We start from the raw sequence: 17,017 nt of genomic DNA, 5'->3' as shown, positions 1-17,017 counted from the left end.
ACAATAACAGCTGATGTGCGGAAAGTGAAATGCAAATGAGGATGTGATTTTTTGTTTGTTATCAGGAAACTTCACAGGTTACATTATTAATTACAGGGCCAAGGAAAAAACTGAGAAATGTAAAAGCTGTGTGGACAGAGGAAGTAATTAATTTTAAACTCGACGGCAGCAGGTACATAACTGCTTACACGAAGATTTTAAATTGCTAACAAGTAATTTCGTACGTTCATACTGCAGTTAATGTTAGGTTAACATGAAGACATGAAAACAAGATTACAGTACAGCAAAATAGATTCATTTCACCATGGCGACGATTGGAGCAGTGTATGTAGGTGGATGTTGAAGTTGACTCAATGCTAAAATATCCATTCATTCATCACACCTAATTAGCGAAGGACCCTTGCCCCAAACGTGTGACCTCTTGCGACAGCGTTTGCGTAAACTGCTCTTGCTACCATATACTGGCGTCTCGAGTAATTTGTTGGATCCACGGATCACGGGGGCGACCACGGGGACGACCACGAGGGCATCACGGGGGCGTCGCTTTTGCTATGAGGTTCGCAGTCCACTGTGAACGTCAACCGCCAACCGAAATTGGAGTTTGTGCATGCGCTGTTCCTATGACAGATGGTGCATTTGGTCTTCTGCTGTCCTACATCGAGGAACACAGCGTCGAGAAAATGTGCGGGCAAAACACCGGACACACGGGAACCGACAGTGATGCTAGCTCATTCATGCGCAATTTTGTACACTCAACGTATAACAAACTGTGAATTGGATTACTGGAAAGAAGTCCTTATTTTTTTCAGATGGCTTAATCACGGGGTTCATGTCACGCTTACGATATGCCAACTGGCACTGACCGTAACTCAACTTAAAATACAGTTAACCCTTGGCAGATTCTCAGGGTTGCCAGGTTGCAAATTAACCACGCTTGGAAATAAATAAATATGTTTACACATGTGCCGGTTTCATTAGTAACAGCTCCCTCGCTGCTGATGGCCCGTGACTCTGTGCGCACTTGATGACAAACGAGTTGGCAAGTGACACATTGTGTGTTCAGCCCCATTCTATGTAACTCAACAATGAATCTTGATCTTCTTGGTTCTTTCGGTAAAGTCACGTAGAAGGGAAATAATAAAATAATAAAAATAAAACATAATAAATAATGTAATATTATATTTTTATTTTATTATTTCGGTAAAGTCACGTAGAAGAGAAATAATAAAATAATAAAAATAAAACTCTATAAATAATATAATATCTTTTATTATGTTTTATTTTATTATTTTATTATTTCCCTTCTACGTGACTTTACCGAAAGAACCAAGAAGATGAATCCCTGCAGTTACGAAAGCTTTAAATCGAAATTTAATGAATCTTGACTTAAAGCTTTCGTGATTGCAGGAATTCATATTCTTTGGGTCTTTCGGTAAAGCCACGTAGATAGAAAAAAAAAAATCACGACGTTTCGATCGCAACACAAGCCATCGTCATCAGGTGAAACAAGTATAACCCGTAAAAACAAAGTTTTTCACTATAAATATATATATATAAAATCGCGAATCTGTCTGTCTGTGTGTGTGTGTGTCCCTGGACCATACGCACTTTCATTGGACGCCGGTTGCCCCTGGCAACGGCTAGCGACGCCTTCGCCGCTTTCATTGGACGGCGGTTGCCCCTGGCAACGGCTACCGACGGGTCGCGAGGTGGACGCCATTTTGAATTCCCGTTCAAAATAGGCGCACGCATTAACACGCGACTCTGAGGTAAATTCATCAAAGTTTAACGTCCTCTTCACTCCCCCCCCACCACAATGTGTGCTATTACTATTATAGGCTCGGTCGATTATTAAATTATAGCGATTACACAGTATTATTGTAGCGCGGGGGGGGGGGGGGGAACGGCACCCGTACCCAGCGTCAGCCGGGTGGCAAAATCAGGCGAGGCGGGAGGCTCTGCACGGTGCTAGGCCTCCACACCCACCACGCGACTCTGAGGTAAATTCATAAAAGTTTCACGTCCTCTACAGAGTGGTGAGGGAGGGAGAGTGGCGAGGGAGGGAGAGTGCCGAGGGAGGGACTCACCCTCAAAACGAGTAACTGGTGTGGCGTATTAACATCGCCACTGGGGAGACAAAGGCGGCCGGGCGTGGTGGATCCAAGTCCCGGGCAAACCCGGGTCATGTCTATGTATGTGTTTATGTGTATGTCTGTGTGTCTGTATGTATGTGTGTATGTATGTGTCTGTATGTGTTTCTGTGTATGTATGTGTGTGTATGTATGTGGGTTTTTTTATGTGTTTATGTGTATGTCTGCGTGTCTGTATGCATGTGTCTATGTACGTGTGTGTATCTGTTTGTGTGTATGTATGTGTGTGTATGTATGTGTGTGTATGTGTTTCTGTGTATGTATGTGTGTGTATGTATGTGTGTTATGTGTGTGTCTGTGTGTCTGCATGTATGTGTGTGTGTATTGTGTATGTGTTTGTGTGTATGTATGTGTGTGTTTGTGTGTATGTGTATGTCTGTGTGTATGCATGTGTGTGTATGTGTGTGTATGTGTTTGTGTTTACGCTCGCATTACACAAATGTGTTGCAGGTCTAAGGCGTTCCTCGCGCAGCATTGCCGCTTTATTATTGCAGTCGTTTACTGCCGTACGCACCCTCAAAGTCGTGTGTCTGCAGCCAGCGCGTGTATGTGTACCTATGGACGCGCGCGCGTGTGTTGTGTAGGGGGAACGGTAGTGTAGTGCTTAGCGTGCTGTATGTGTCTGTGTGTGTGTCTGTGTGTGTGCGTGTGTGGTGTGTGGGGAGCGGTAGTGTAGTGCTTAGCGTGCTGTCTGTGAGTCTGTGTGTGTGTGTCTGTGTGTGTGTGTCTGTGTGTGTGTCTGTGCGTGTGTGGTGTGTGAGGAGCGGTGGGTGTGCTGCAAGCGCGTGTATGTGTACCTATGGACGCGTGCGCGTATGTGTGTGTGGGGGGGGGAGCGGAACCCGGCGACCCGAATTCCATTCCCGCTCATGGCCACCACCGGTGAGCATTATTTTAACCGCTCCTGGGCCTCCCCTAGGGCGACTCAGCCTCAAACGAGTAACTGGTGTGGTGTGTGAACATCGCCACTGGGAAGACAAAGGCGGCCGGGCGTGGTGAATCAAAGACCCGGGCGAAGCCGGGTAGTAAAGCTAGTCCTTTATATGCGTGGCGGCTAGAGTCCTCTCGTCCTCTGGCTTGAGATGGCTGCCACCTATGGGTCAGATGATTTCATTGCACCATTAAGCAATTGTTAATTAAATATAATATTTTTGTCCTAAAAAGTGTAACATTTTTGAATTTTTTTCACGAACATTAATTGTCACGCACAACGAGTCTGTGTGGAAAATATCAGCTCGATTGGATCGCGGGAAGTGGGTTAAAAAACGACCGAAAGATTTGCACGATCCTAAGCAAGCAAGCAAGTGAACTTAATATAAAGGATTTATGATAATTGGTTCTTTACCCTTCTATCTGGCAACAAAACTGACACCTTTTTGCAAGGAGTCATGTTTGCATAGACCGCAATACCTGCAGTCATAATACAAACAAAAGAACATAACTCTGATAATGTGCACTGTCCTTGAAGTTGATTGGTCCACACCCGAGACAGCTTTCCTTCGAGCTTAGTCTCATATGGGTTGGACCAGATGACGCCAAAAGGCGCACAACTCAAGGACAATGCACCATCAGAGTATGAGAGCTCGGGGCAAGCATCTACACTATGGGGACCTCATTTGCCAGTAAAAAATATGATAATTGGTTCTTTACCCTTCTATCTGGCAACAAAACTGACACCTTTTTGCATGGAGTCATGTTTGCATAGACCGCAATACCTGCAGTCATAATACAAACAAAAGAAACATAACTCTGATAATGTGCACTGTCCTTGAAGTTGATTGGTCCACACCCGAGACAGCTTTCCTTCGAGCCTAGTCTCATATGGGTTGGACCAGATGACGCCAAAAGGCGCACAACTCAAGGACAATGCACCATCAGAGTATGAGAGCTCGGGGCAAGCATCTACGCTATGGGGACCTCATTTGCCAGAAAAAATATGATAATTGGTTCTTTACCCTTCTATCTGGCAACAAAACTGACACCTTTTTGCAAGGAGTCATGTTTGCATAGACCGCAATACCTGCAGTCATAATACAAACAAAAGAACATAACTCTGATAATGTGCACTGTCCTTGAAGTTGATTGGTCCACACCCGAGACAGCTTTCCTTCGAGCCTAGTCTCATATGGGTTGGACCAGATGACGCCAAAAGGCGCACAACTCAAGGACAATGCACCATCAGAGTATGAGAGCTCGGGGCAAGCGTCTACACTATGGGGACCTCATTTGCCAGTAAAAAATATGATAATTGGTTCTTTACCCTTCTATCTGGCAACAAAACTGACACCTTTTTGCAAGGAGTCATGTTTGCATAGACCGCAATACCTGCAGTCATAATACAAACAAAAGAACTGTCCTTGAGTTGTGCGCCTTTTGGCGTCATCTGGTCCAACCCATATGAGACTAGGCTCGAAGGAAAGCTGTCTCGGGTGTGGACCAATCAACTTCAAGGACAGTGCACATTATCAGAGTTATGTTCTTTTGTTTGTATTATGACTGCAGGTATTGCGGTCTATGCAAACATGACTCCTTGCAAAAAGGTGTCAGTTTTGTTGCCAGATAGAAGGGTAAAGAACCAATTATCATATTTTTTACTGGCAAATGAGGTCCCCATAGTGTAGATGCTTGCCCCGAGCTCTCATACTCTGATGGTGCATTGTCCTTGAGTTGTGCGCCTTTTGGCGTCATCTGGTCCAACCCATATGAGACTAGGCTCGAAGGAAAGCTGTCTCGGGTGTGGACCAATCAACTTCAAGGACAGTGCACATTATCAGAGTTATGTTCTTTTGTTTGTATTATGACTGCAGGTATTGCGGTCTATGCAAACATGACTCCTTGCAAAAAGGTGTCAGTTTTGTTGCCAGATAGAAGGGTAAAGAACCAATTATCATATTTTTTACTGGCAAATGAGGTCCCCATAATAAAGGATTTAATAAGTATAACCCGTAAAAACAAAGTTTTTCACTATAAAGCCTTTATATGCGTGGCAGCGAACTTAATATAAAGGATTTAAAAATATTTTCGTCTGTGGAGGACGCGGGGATCGTTCCCGCGACCTTTGGCATGGGAAGCAAGGGCGCTACCAACTGCGCTACTCCGCCACGGCCTGTGGAGGGGTTACGCTCTGGGCTCTTATACTGTGACGTTCAGCCATAGCCAAGAATGAGTTCTTTTGAATATATGTCAAATATTTTTTTTTTGCCTAAAAAGTGTAACATTTTGGGAATTTTTTTTCACGAACATTAATTGTCACGCACAACGAGTCTGTGTGGAAAATATCAGCTCGATTGGATCGCGGGAAGTGGGTTAAAAAACGACCGAAAGATTTGCACGGTCCTAAGCAAGCAAGCAAGCGAACTTAATATAAAGGATTTAAAAAGAGGGGTAAGCTGCTGAGGCAGGCTGTTTCTAAAAGTTTAGCGATGGGCGGGGCAGCTAATGTTCGTGTCGGAGAGGTCTCCGTAACCGGCAGTAGATCGACCCCAATCAAAGAGCTGTTTAAAAAGGTTTAGAGATGCTTGTACATGTAAGCTCGGAGAGAGCTAGGAAAGAGCTATCGTCACATGGAGGTGGAAAAGGATGGCAAGCCGCCATTTACTAACACAGCTAACGGTGGCTGTGTTAGTGAATGTTACTCAGAGAGTCGAAAATAACTGGTAACATAGGTAGGTAGGAAGGGAACATCACAGCCAGTTATGACCCAAACTGGTTAATAACGTCCTTCCAATGATTTCTCAGTTTGTAACCATCTTCTCGGTTGAAATTGTGTCTGTGTTTATATATCTGGATGGCTTCATGAACAACATTTTTTTCACCTGATGACGATTGCTTGTGTTGCGATCGAAACGTCTTGATATTGTTATTATTTTTATTTATTTTTTTCTATCTACGTGGCTTTACCGAAAGTCCCAAAGAATATAAACAATGAATGTTTCTGTAATATACATGTTCTGTATTGTCCATGTTTTTTGTTAACCACCCATCCTCCCCATCACCCTGGATAATCAAGAATTGATTGCACTTTTTTGTCAACGTACATTTGAGAACCTATTAGTCTCCATAATAGAGGTTTTTTTTGGTTATTTTTACTAGTTGAACATGTGTGCAAAATGTATCCTCAAACGAGCAATGTAGCTTTGATAACCTCGATTGGGCAAGCCCTGAACCGTGGCTAAAAATCCACTTTAAAATGACGAGGCAGTTCCAATTAAATTCAGAGGTTGATATTTTGCAAAGCAGTAATGATTTTATCGACCTCGAAGGAATGGTGGACAACCTTACAACCGTGATCCATGCAGTCTTAGCAGCGTCACCCAGATAGTCAATTGTTCTCTACTGATAGACATGTAATGATTCACCCTTTGAATGAGATAAAGGGTTCATCCTGGCAATGACGAAAAAGCTCAGAGCCGCGGCAGACCCCAGTGTGTCACTTACGAAGGTGCTCGTGCAGAAACAACAATACAGTTCCGGTCTCGAGCGGTACCAACTCTCTGATCGCCGTTCACACGTCGCTCACTCCCATACCCACTCTTCCAGGAAAGCGACGGCGAGGATGGCGATGTCAAGCAGGACGTCGCAGGACTCCCACGCTACGGCGTCACCATCGCCACGGCTTCACAGGACGGAGGCTCCACTATCTACGTCATCAAGTCGACTGCGGTGGGTGGACTTAAGCCTCAAAATACTCCGCCACACCAGCGAAACAGATCCACTTCAATCAACGGCGAGCAGCGCGAGACTTTGAAATCCAAAGAACCACTGCATGAAGCCAATGAGCTCCAGTGAAGCGTATTATTTACTCCAATGTTCATCTTGTAGATTGGCGCTGTGGTTAGAGCACTTGACTCATAGCCAGGAGGTTGCGAGTGAGAATTCCAGTCGAAATTAAGCCTGACTGATTATAATCATCCCACTGGGATCAATCACGAGACTCATGACAGCGTGTCAACCAAAGGGGAGAACACTTCCAATAGAACGTCCACTGCCAAGACGGGGCAATGACATTGGCTCGTGTGCAGGTGCTCGATGGAGTGTTGCTTCGCAAGAGCGTGAGAGATAGCAATGGCTTGTGAAGGCCTTCATCAACAGTCAATAGAGCATGCCTGATGATGATTATTAGCTTTGTAAGTGAGTTCTACCATTGGAACCTCATTTGCCTGTTGGCGTCATCTGGTCCAACCCATGTGAGACTAGGCTCTAAGAAAAGCTGTCTCGGGTGTGGACCAATCAACTTCAAGGACAGTGCATATATAATCAGAGTTATGTTTTTTTTGCATTATGGCTGCAGGTATTGTGGTCTATGCAAACATGACTCCTTGTAAAAAAGGTGTCAGTTTAGTTGCCAGATATAAGGGTAAAAAAACCAATTATCAAGTGAGTTCTATTTTGTGGGAAGTCAACATCATTTGTCTCATGTGTATACTGATCCCCACCATGGAAATGTGGGATTCTCGAGTTTGAATCAGGTCTGCCTGATTTGCGTACTTTCTCAGGCTTGTCTTAGTACAGGCCCATACTGATGATTTTCAAGAATGTGTCAATTGGGTCTCAGGACTAAGGAAAAGCTCGCTAGGGATGTTTGGCCTATTTGTTGTCAAGTAATGTTCCATGTTGAATGAAATCTATTTTGAATTAAACCAAAGAAAATCTAAATTTTCGAGTTTCCAGTTTTCACAGAAATGAGAATCAGCCAATTAACTTTGAGTGGCCTCAATTGTCAGGCCTTAGGCAGAGTTAGAAATTCCACATTACCATTGAAGGTATTATTTATTTTATTGCGCAACCACAGTTGACTTCCGACAGAAATCATTTCCATTTTTAAATCCTTTATATTAAGTTCACTTGCTTGCTTGCTTGCGCGCTTACGACCGTGCAAATCTTTTGGTCGTTTATTAACCCACTTCCCGTGATCCAATCGAGCTGACATTTTGCTCACAGACTCGTTGTGCGTGACAATTTATTTTCGTGAAAATTTTTTTCCAAAATTTTACACTTTTTAGGATTTTTTTTTTAATTACCAATTGCTTAATGGTGGCAGGCAATCATCTTACCCATAGGTGGCAGCCATCTCAAGCCAGAGGACGAGAGGACTCTAGCCGCCACACATATAAAGGATTTATAGTGAAAAACTTTGTTTTTACGGGTTAATTTTTTAACTGGCTGAGTTGCTCCTCAACTTGAATGTGAACTCACAACCTTCTGATTGAGAGAGGAGCGCTCTGCCACATAATCACCTGGCCTGACATTATTGAGTGGGGGTGGGGCAGTGACACAGTCGTCAGCACAACTGCGCGGAGAACCTGAGCCCCTTAGTTCACATCCCGACCACTGATGGTATCAGTGGCCGAGTGAAATCTGAACAGGTCCTGCACTTGAACCCACTTCTTCACCAACATGCACTGATCAGTGGGGTGGTAAAGTTTGACCAAACAACCCCCAATGATCGACACAGCATGGGGAGGCCTTTCATTCAGCAGTGGGTTGACTAAGGGTTGTATATTGCTGTTGCTATAGACAAGTGAATGAGCCGTACTCCGCTTGCTATATTAACTGCACCGCGCTCGTTGTGTTTGTGGTTGTGCGATTGCACCGGCAGCTGGAAAGTGGCGTTTCCCAGAGCGTGGACCGAGAGTACGAGGACTTTGAGTGGCTGCACCAGAGTCTGCATGAGCAGGAAGGAATAGCAGGCCTGTCCGGGGTCGTGGTGAGTTGTGCGTGTGCAAGGAGCGCCTATCATGGTCAACGTTTGCCAATTTTAACACGTAGACTTTCGCGACCAGTGTTATCCATAAAAGGAGTTTTAGGTTAGATTTCGGGAATATACTTTATGTCATGAACCTGCCACCACTCGTCAAAGTCAATGAGCTAATTAGTGAGGTTTGTCATATAAACCAAACGAGCCAATTCATTACTACTTCAGCACACGGGTGTGTTGGAGAGTAAACCCAACAACATGTACAATTTGAGTATGACGTTTTGCTGGTGATTACAATCACCTTCATCAGGCGATTTGACAGACTTGTACATGTTGTTGGGTTAACTCTCCAACACACCCGTGTACTGAAGTAGTAACTCATTGGCACGTTCTGTTTACGTGACAAACCGAACTGATTGGCTGTGTCGGGTGGTGGCAGGTTTAACAACACATTTATATTTACGCTATCTAACCCAAAAAAAACGTTATTATGAACATTTGCCAACTATGAGCTGTTCAGCTGTTTGCTGTCTTTTCATCATTGCTAAAAGGGATGATGTCCGATGGTCAAGGGTGATGATGGAATGGCAGCCAAAGCATGGAGCATACCTTAGCGGAGGACCACAGTGGGCATGAAGTGAAGAGATCGGCTCAATGCATTGTTGCATCGGAAGACTGAGTCCTTAATCCAGCAATGGACAAATCAAGTTTGATGGTTATCATTATCATGACTGGCAATGCCTGTTGGGTAATAAACGAGGAGTGCATGCATTAACACAATGTGAGTGCTGGTAAAAGAGACCTACTGAAATTATCTGAAGAGTAGTTCTCAGTTCTGTGTCATCATCCCCTGGAGCCATTTGCGAACAGGACATGATGCTCTACTGACTTGAAGGAGTTCCAAAAAGTAATTGCTGTGCCTCGTGACACGACTACCATAATAGCACAACGGATGTAACTGCAACGTGTGTGTGTGCTTGTGCGCGTGGCATGGGCACTGTTTAGTTCCCTCCGCTGCCACCCGAAGCTGGCACCCCCATCACCAGCGCAGAGGCCAAGATGAAAAAGCAACTTGGTGAGAGTTTTTGCCCACACCAACACTATGACGCCCATCAAAGACATATACAAAGATAGGCTCATGTAGCCTCAACAGTTTTGGAGCCAGTGCTGTTAGCGAGCACTTATGAAGGCTGGCACGGCACAAGGGTGGCCAACACCACGCCTGGCTGCCTTACTTCTCCTTTGTGGAGGTGTTTACAAATTGCACTGGGTACTCATTTGAGGCCGAGTCGACCTAGGGGAGGCTCAGGACTGGTTTAGATAATCGACGCTGGTGTTGGCCGCTCTCCACTAAAGCCCATCAAATCACACACACACATGTCAGACTACGATGATCAGTAGTGGGTGGTGGTGCTCGCCCATTGTGGGGCCCTAAGGATTTTATTGGTAAAAACCTTAATGAGAAGACGTAGAGAAGAGATATAGATATCATGAGAGGAGGGAAATGTAGACAAAATAGAGATGTAGTGAGATGACAGATGCAGACAAGATAGAGACGTGATCAATTATTTGGCGTTTATGTTAATGAATCTGGTTTTGTTTATTAGGATTTTAACTTGAGCTGATATTGATGCACCTATATGTTTACATCAATCCGGAGCTCAATGAGTATACTTAGGCTTTGGATTTGTTATCTTTCTTAAACCTAGTGCCACTACCGACGAATCACATGACGTGCCACGCACAGTTGTGGGGAAGACATACCACAATCTATTTGCAAATCCAACAGGAGATGTGTCAGATGCATACACAACAGGCGATTCATATTTGAGTGAATTATTTTTTATTGTTTTCCTCCTCCACACGTTCTTTCAGGTGATGGGGAATGTGTATGATTGGGCGAGATCTGTTATTTTCATGCTTGTGTTACACTACAGGGGGCAAGTCAATAGGTTTTGAGTGCAGAATATTAAAAAGTAAACATAGTCGCGCACACTCATGCCATGGTTTGTAAGGGTTTTATAGGAGACTGAATGCTGTGCCTGGCCAGTATTGCAGCTGATGCAACAATAAAACGCAAACCATACTAATAATACTATCTCTGTTTCATTACTAATGCCCATGGATGACTAAGACGTTCAAAAGAAAGTGTGTCTATTAATGTGATAATACATGTCAGTGTGGCTAGCGCGTGTGGGTCTAAAGTGTAAGCACATAATTGGATGGAGGTTTTCTTACTGGAATGAATTGCCAGATTGTTAAATACACACTTTCCAAGCATTAATGCACTTTATTTAAGTTCATAAAGGAGCATAGTCGTCTTCCTCAATAGCAGTGGTGACATTTACTTTAATTTGTTATTTAAAAAACGACTTTATATTTAATCGATTGTTGTATATAATGCATTGCATACTATAGACATGTAGGTTTTCTCGACCAATATTATCCACAAGAGGTTTTTTTTTGGCGGATAGATGGCATTAATATAAATGTGTCGTTAAACCCGCCACCACCCGCCACAGCAAATTAGTAAAGTTTGTCCTATAAACCAAACATGCCAATTTGTTACTAGTACAGCACACCATTGTGTTGGAGAGTAAACCCACAACATTTACAAATCGAGTACGACGTTCCACCAGTAATTACAACTAGCACCACCATCAGGCGCTAGTTGTAACGGGTGGTGGCAGGTTGAATGACACATTTATCTTTACGTGATCTCAGTCAGCAGGAGAGCTACCTTTAAGGGAGTTTTGCCAATACATTTTCCAATACAATTTCATGTGGAAGAAAACTGAAGTGCCCAAAACCCCCCACATGTTACAGGGGGGATACCTCTCAAGATTTGCACATATCGATGGATAATATATTTTACGCTCCTGCCACCTGCAGGCACTATCTCGTTCCCCTGTAAAATACCTCTAATTCACACATCATCCCTCCATGTCTAGATGATCCACCAACCTTGTCTCTAGGTTGAAGTAATTTCATGACACCAAATGCTACAATACGTACATTCATTTAATCTTGAAGAGCATACCTTCCTTTGTCAGCTTCTATCAACACAATGCAGATATCTCTAGGCATTGAACAGATCACGGTTCATGTGTGTGTAGTGACGTCAGCCCCACAATGGCTTAGTGCCATGATATTCAAGTTCAAGTTCATTTATTAGGTATAGCCCTGTGAGCCATTCAGCTCTTGATATACTGTATACCACGTGGGTACAATTGAATTCAGGAGTTACCTTGCTAAAGTGTGACAGCCCTCTATAGCGGTCTCCACTACATCGGCATTCCCTACCCCATACACCCCGATGCCAATCTGTATGTCCGGTATCAGCCCAGAGGTATGATGAGAGGGGATTGGTGGCTGCGAATGAGGAGACAGGGACGAGGGGAGAGAATGGGAGAGGGGGCCGCGTGGATAAGAGGGGACATCAGCAGGAGTGAAGGGGAAAGTGAGCTGTGGATGAAGGAGGGAGCTGTATGTGATGGAGAAGGTGGAATTAAAGTATTGGAACTCCTTACCTGTCTCTGCTTGTTGGTGAGTATCTGCTATACAAGCATTGGAGTACGACTCTTCTCTGTTGGTTGCAGAGGCTGACAGGGGCCAGTCCCTGATCAGTGCTTCTTTTGTTAAATAAGTGACGAAAATATTCATCAACAAAGTGTTTATTTATGAATTTAAGTTTAGTTTAGTCAACTATGACCATGGTCGAATTAACATCTAACATGACATTTACTTGACTTAAAGCTTTCGTGATTGCAGGAATTCATATTCTTTGGATCTTTCGGTAAAGTCACGTAGATAGGTTCAAAGAAAATAACAAAAACGAAAAAAAACTACGACGTTTCGTCATCAGGAAGAAGCTAACCCCCTCTTCCTGATGACGAACGCTTGTGTTGCGATCGAAACGTCGTAGTTTTTCGTGATTTTTTGTTATTTCCTTTGAAACTATCTCCGTGACTTTACCGAAAGACCCAAAGAAAACGACAATTACTTTGTCCGTCCACCAAAGACCCAAGCGTTGACCGACTGTGGCGAGATGACATTAACGATAATTTAGTAACATTAATAGTGACTGCAGGGGGGGGGGGCGAGTGGGGTGATGCCCCTCACAGCAACATTTTATAACAAAGGCTACATGAACACTGGGGTTGAACTTCATCAAAGCACCTGAAACTCATGGCCTTCAGATTTTGTAACCTAGTACTTAGTTCAATTGGAAAACCCTTTCTTGACGTAGTTTGCCGCTGTAAGTTACAATATAAATGCCGATTCCTGCCGTTAGGCAATGCTATTTGTATTGTTAGAGTTTGGCTCCGGCTCACTGAACAAATTGCCCGTGAGGTTACAAAAGCAGCTCTTGTTGCTTCTACAATAGGTGGCTAGTACATGCACGTCAATACAATTGCTACACCCTCACAGCCCCCTAACCACTCACAAACCACTGGCACAACGTAATAGCGTGCAATAAGCCGCTTATGCTGCTGGAGCATGTCATGACCGCACGTGTGTGTGGCACATTGTGGCTCCTGTGCACATGTTCACGAATAAAGCTTGAGTTCCTAGAGCATTTGAGAGCGAGACCACTTGGTTTGATACCCGCTCTAAAGGTATGTACGGATGTATGTTGAACTTCTTTCGCACCGTACATGGCTAACCACGCATAGTCAACCACGCAAACTGGTATTTGCACAACAAAATAAACCACAAAGCACAGTGTAATACCGTTAATGTGGCGATGTGGGGTCAGTGCATGTCTTTGATGAAATGTACTGGGATGCACGGTTCGGTGGACTGCACAGAGATGGAGCTGACACGAAACACCCACTTGTAAGCGATGAGAATGGAGCACAGCAAATAGGTTTTGTTTTTACGCACCTGGGTTTAGATTGTGCCATATTCGCCCTCGTTCTTTTGGGTTCTCAAGATTCTTCCAAAATGCACAAATACACTGAGCAGGAATTGACAAAACATCCAAAATCTGATTCCATCGAGGCTTTTCTTGTGACATTAAACACATATTGAAAATATTTTTTTGTTTAGTGGATATTGAGTGTTTTTTGTCTGTTATTTTTTTTACAAGTTTTCTCCAGACACGGGTAACATGTAATGAGGATAATTGGCATATTCCCAGTTGAATCTTGTCTGGCCAAAAAAAAAAAACAATGATCAATCATTAATATAACATCATTTTGTGACACCGCTGCCGTGTGCCCCCTTATTTATTGACGCTTGAGTCTCGCACTGAGGCTACAGAATTTGCATCAAAGGGCATCGCAGCAAAATCCATGTTTGTATTGCACTATGTTCCCACGTCTATGCTCCCCACCTTCACCAACCCTAATATATAAGCAGCCTAATCACAATAAACCCGATGACCCGCGCGGAGTGAGCAGACCCTTATCCAGCAGTGGAATGACAACAGGGCTGTACATGTACATGTATAACAGAACTACTGTTGGTCTCTTGTTTAATGGATGCCTGGCTGGCTCTGCGGAACAGGAGAGCTGTTCACGGCAGACGAGAAGAAGAGAGAATGCAGGGCTTTGGAGAACTACGTCCTTGCTGTGCTGTCTCATCCCATCTTGGGCCACAACCCTGCCCTGCGCAGCTTCCTGATACAGAGAGATGTAACTGCACGGGCACTCATCAGCACTACTGCCAATAGCAACGGTTCTTAGGGTGGTGATGTGGCCTAGCGGTAGGGCGTTTGCCGCTTATTGCAGATGTTTACTGTTCGAATCCAGCGACCGACCTGGTTATTACTGCGGGTGTAATAACCGAAATGATACTACAAGCTATCTGCTTCGCAGTCGATGTTAAAGATCCCTTTATGTGTTGACTTAAAACTTTCGTGACTGCATGAATTCATATTCTTGGTTCTTTCGGTAAAGTCACGTAGATAGAAGAAAAAATGTAAATAATAAATTGAGAAAAAAACATTTTAATAATATTTTATTATTTTTATTTTCTATCTACGTGACTTTACCGAAAGAACCAAGAATGTATCCCTTCATGTGGTTCGCAAGGGGAGGCCGTTGTGTGCCAGTGTCGGGGTCCAATTGGAACACTCGTAAATTACATAATTGGGACGAGACATCGCAATCATCGCCCCTACTAGTCGGTGTCATTACCCAGGTCACTCTTGCAAAGTGACTATTCTGGCCTCAGCTGATTAAACAAAATAAACTTGAACTAGACTGCAGACTCAGTCCACTGCTCGATGTAAAATCCATCACGGAGCAACACGAGCCTGTGCTTCCGCTGCTATGATGTATGGATGCGGAACGTGGATGCTGACAAAGAAAATGGAACAAAAGGCGAAAGTGCAATATGAATGGAAAGTGTACGTTTGGAATTACACTGACAGAAAAAAAGATGACCACATGGATCACAAAGCAAATACAAACGACAGACGTGATATTGACTCAAGACAAATAATTGGGCTTTGGCAGAGACACCTATTGAGATGATCTATGAAGTCAGACTGTGTTGTCATCTCCAAGGGCCAATCCTGATGATGAGACTCAGTTATTTGATTCCTGCTGTGTTTCAAATTTTAGGCATTAGTCTTTCCTCTGGGGTAAAATTCTTTTATATGCATTTTGAAAACAAAAATCTGCTTTGTCAACGCGCATGACAATTACCCTTTCGGTTTTCGACAGTGAACGGAATAAAACGAACCTGTAAAATGTGTAATTGTTTCAATAGACCAGAATTAGCTTTCGATTTTGAAAAAATATATAATTCTTGCACATTACTCATCCAGATGTGCCATGCTGTGTTGTGCTGTGCTGAGTCCTTGACTCATAAATGGAATAATGAGCTCTAATCCTGGTTCAGGATCATTATTCTGGAATCAACAAATAAGGATCACTTTGTGGATAGCCAACGGTGGTCGTCCTTAATGCTAGGTCCTGCCATAGGAATGTGGAATTGTCTTCCACTGGCAAAGAGCTATCAATTGAAATATGCACAGCCCAATTACATTATGAGCACAGTTTTGCTATTGAAAAATGTGGTTTGCTTCAAACTTAAAATGCAGCAGTAAAATATGTCCAGTATTTCATATCTGCGAAGTATAAAACACCATCTGGACAGACACCTATGATAGTTAAGTACATTGCACTTGTGAATTATATAAGCCAGCCCTTCACGTAGCGATCATATCTCTGCTGGCAGAGGGCCTCTTTCATTTTAAGGAATATTCACTTCCGCATGCGCCTCGTTTGATCTTCGTTCTTTTAGTTAACGCCAAGGACAAAAACCAGGAAAGGCATTTTCAGCAAATTCTCACTGGCAATGGAAGAAATGAGAAAAGAGAGCCACAAGGTAAATATGATTGACGATCAAACAAATCAATGTGTTTCTCACTTATTCTGCGTTTCGCTGTCACGCATAATGCACCGTGTGCCTCTTCCATAGGACACACATGTTGTTTTCAGCTTTTATAATGAATATTGCACTGAGAATGAAGGATTTAAAGTAAATAGTTGCGTTGCTGACAATATATTCCAGCGACCAGATTATCAGGTTTAATGTGTGTAGTCTATGCACAAGATATTCGTTATTTTACTTAAAATGCAGGTTTTTATAATTTAAATAAGTATAACCCGTAAAAACAAAGTTTTTCACTATACATCCTTTATATGCGTGGCGGCTAGAGTCCTCTCGTCCTCTGGCTTGAGATGGCTGCCACCTATGGGTCAGATGATTGCATTGCACCATTAAGCAATTGGTAATTAAATATAATATTTTTGTCCTAAAAAGTGTCACATTTTTGAAAAAAAATTTCACGAACATTAATTGTCACGCACAACGAGTCTGTGTGGAAAATGTCAGCTCGATTGGATCACGGGAAGTGGGTTAAAAACGACCGAAAGATTTGCACGGTCCTAAGCAAGCAAGCGAACTTAATATAAAGGATTTAAAAAGACTAGCACTTGATTTCTGGGTTCATTACCTAATGAAACTCAAAGCAGTTTGAAACGTTGTTGTACATGGCGCACTGAGATCCTTGGATAAATTGTGCATTACAAATGGCAACTAATTATTGATTCAGTTGTGAGAAGATGAGCTTCATTGGTCGGAAGTTGATCGATACGGTAACACAACAGATATGTTTGTGAAGGTAGCCATCTTGTTGGGTGGTGGAGGGCTA

General features: G+C 43.3%; 1 protein-coding gene across 1 annotated transcript in view; it reads left to right on the top strand.

The window, feature by feature from the left end:
* Positions 1-17,017, top strand: part of LOC133349520 (sorting nexin-5-like) — a 67,016-nt gene that overhangs the window by 12,597 nt on the left and 37,402 nt on the right. Inside the window, exons 2-6 of the mRNA XM_061563048.1 lie at positions 6,690-6,812; positions 8,749-8,856; positions 9,853-9,922; positions 14,359-14,486; positions 16,105-16,188. Of these exons, the coding sequence (XP_061419032.1) occupies positions 6,690-6,812; positions 8,749-8,856; positions 9,853-9,922; positions 14,359-14,486; positions 16,105-16,188 (513 nt within the window). The remainder of the gene's footprint in view (positions 1-6,689; positions 6,813-8,748; positions 8,857-9,852; positions 9,923-14,358; positions 14,487-16,104; positions 16,189-17,017) is intronic.

The sequence above is a fragment of the Lethenteron reissneri genome, chromosome 30, assembly GCF_015708825.2.
Source record: "Lethenteron reissneri isolate LAM-NWPU_2019-01 chromosome 30, ASM1570882v1, whole genome shotgun sequence".
Classification (NCBI taxonomy): Eukaryota; Metazoa; Chordata; class Hyperoartia; order Petromyzontiformes; family Petromyzontidae; genus Lethenteron; species Lethenteron reissneri.
The sequence above is the reverse complement of the archived record's forward strand: the minus strand, read 5'-3'. Positions and strand labels throughout refer to the sequence as shown.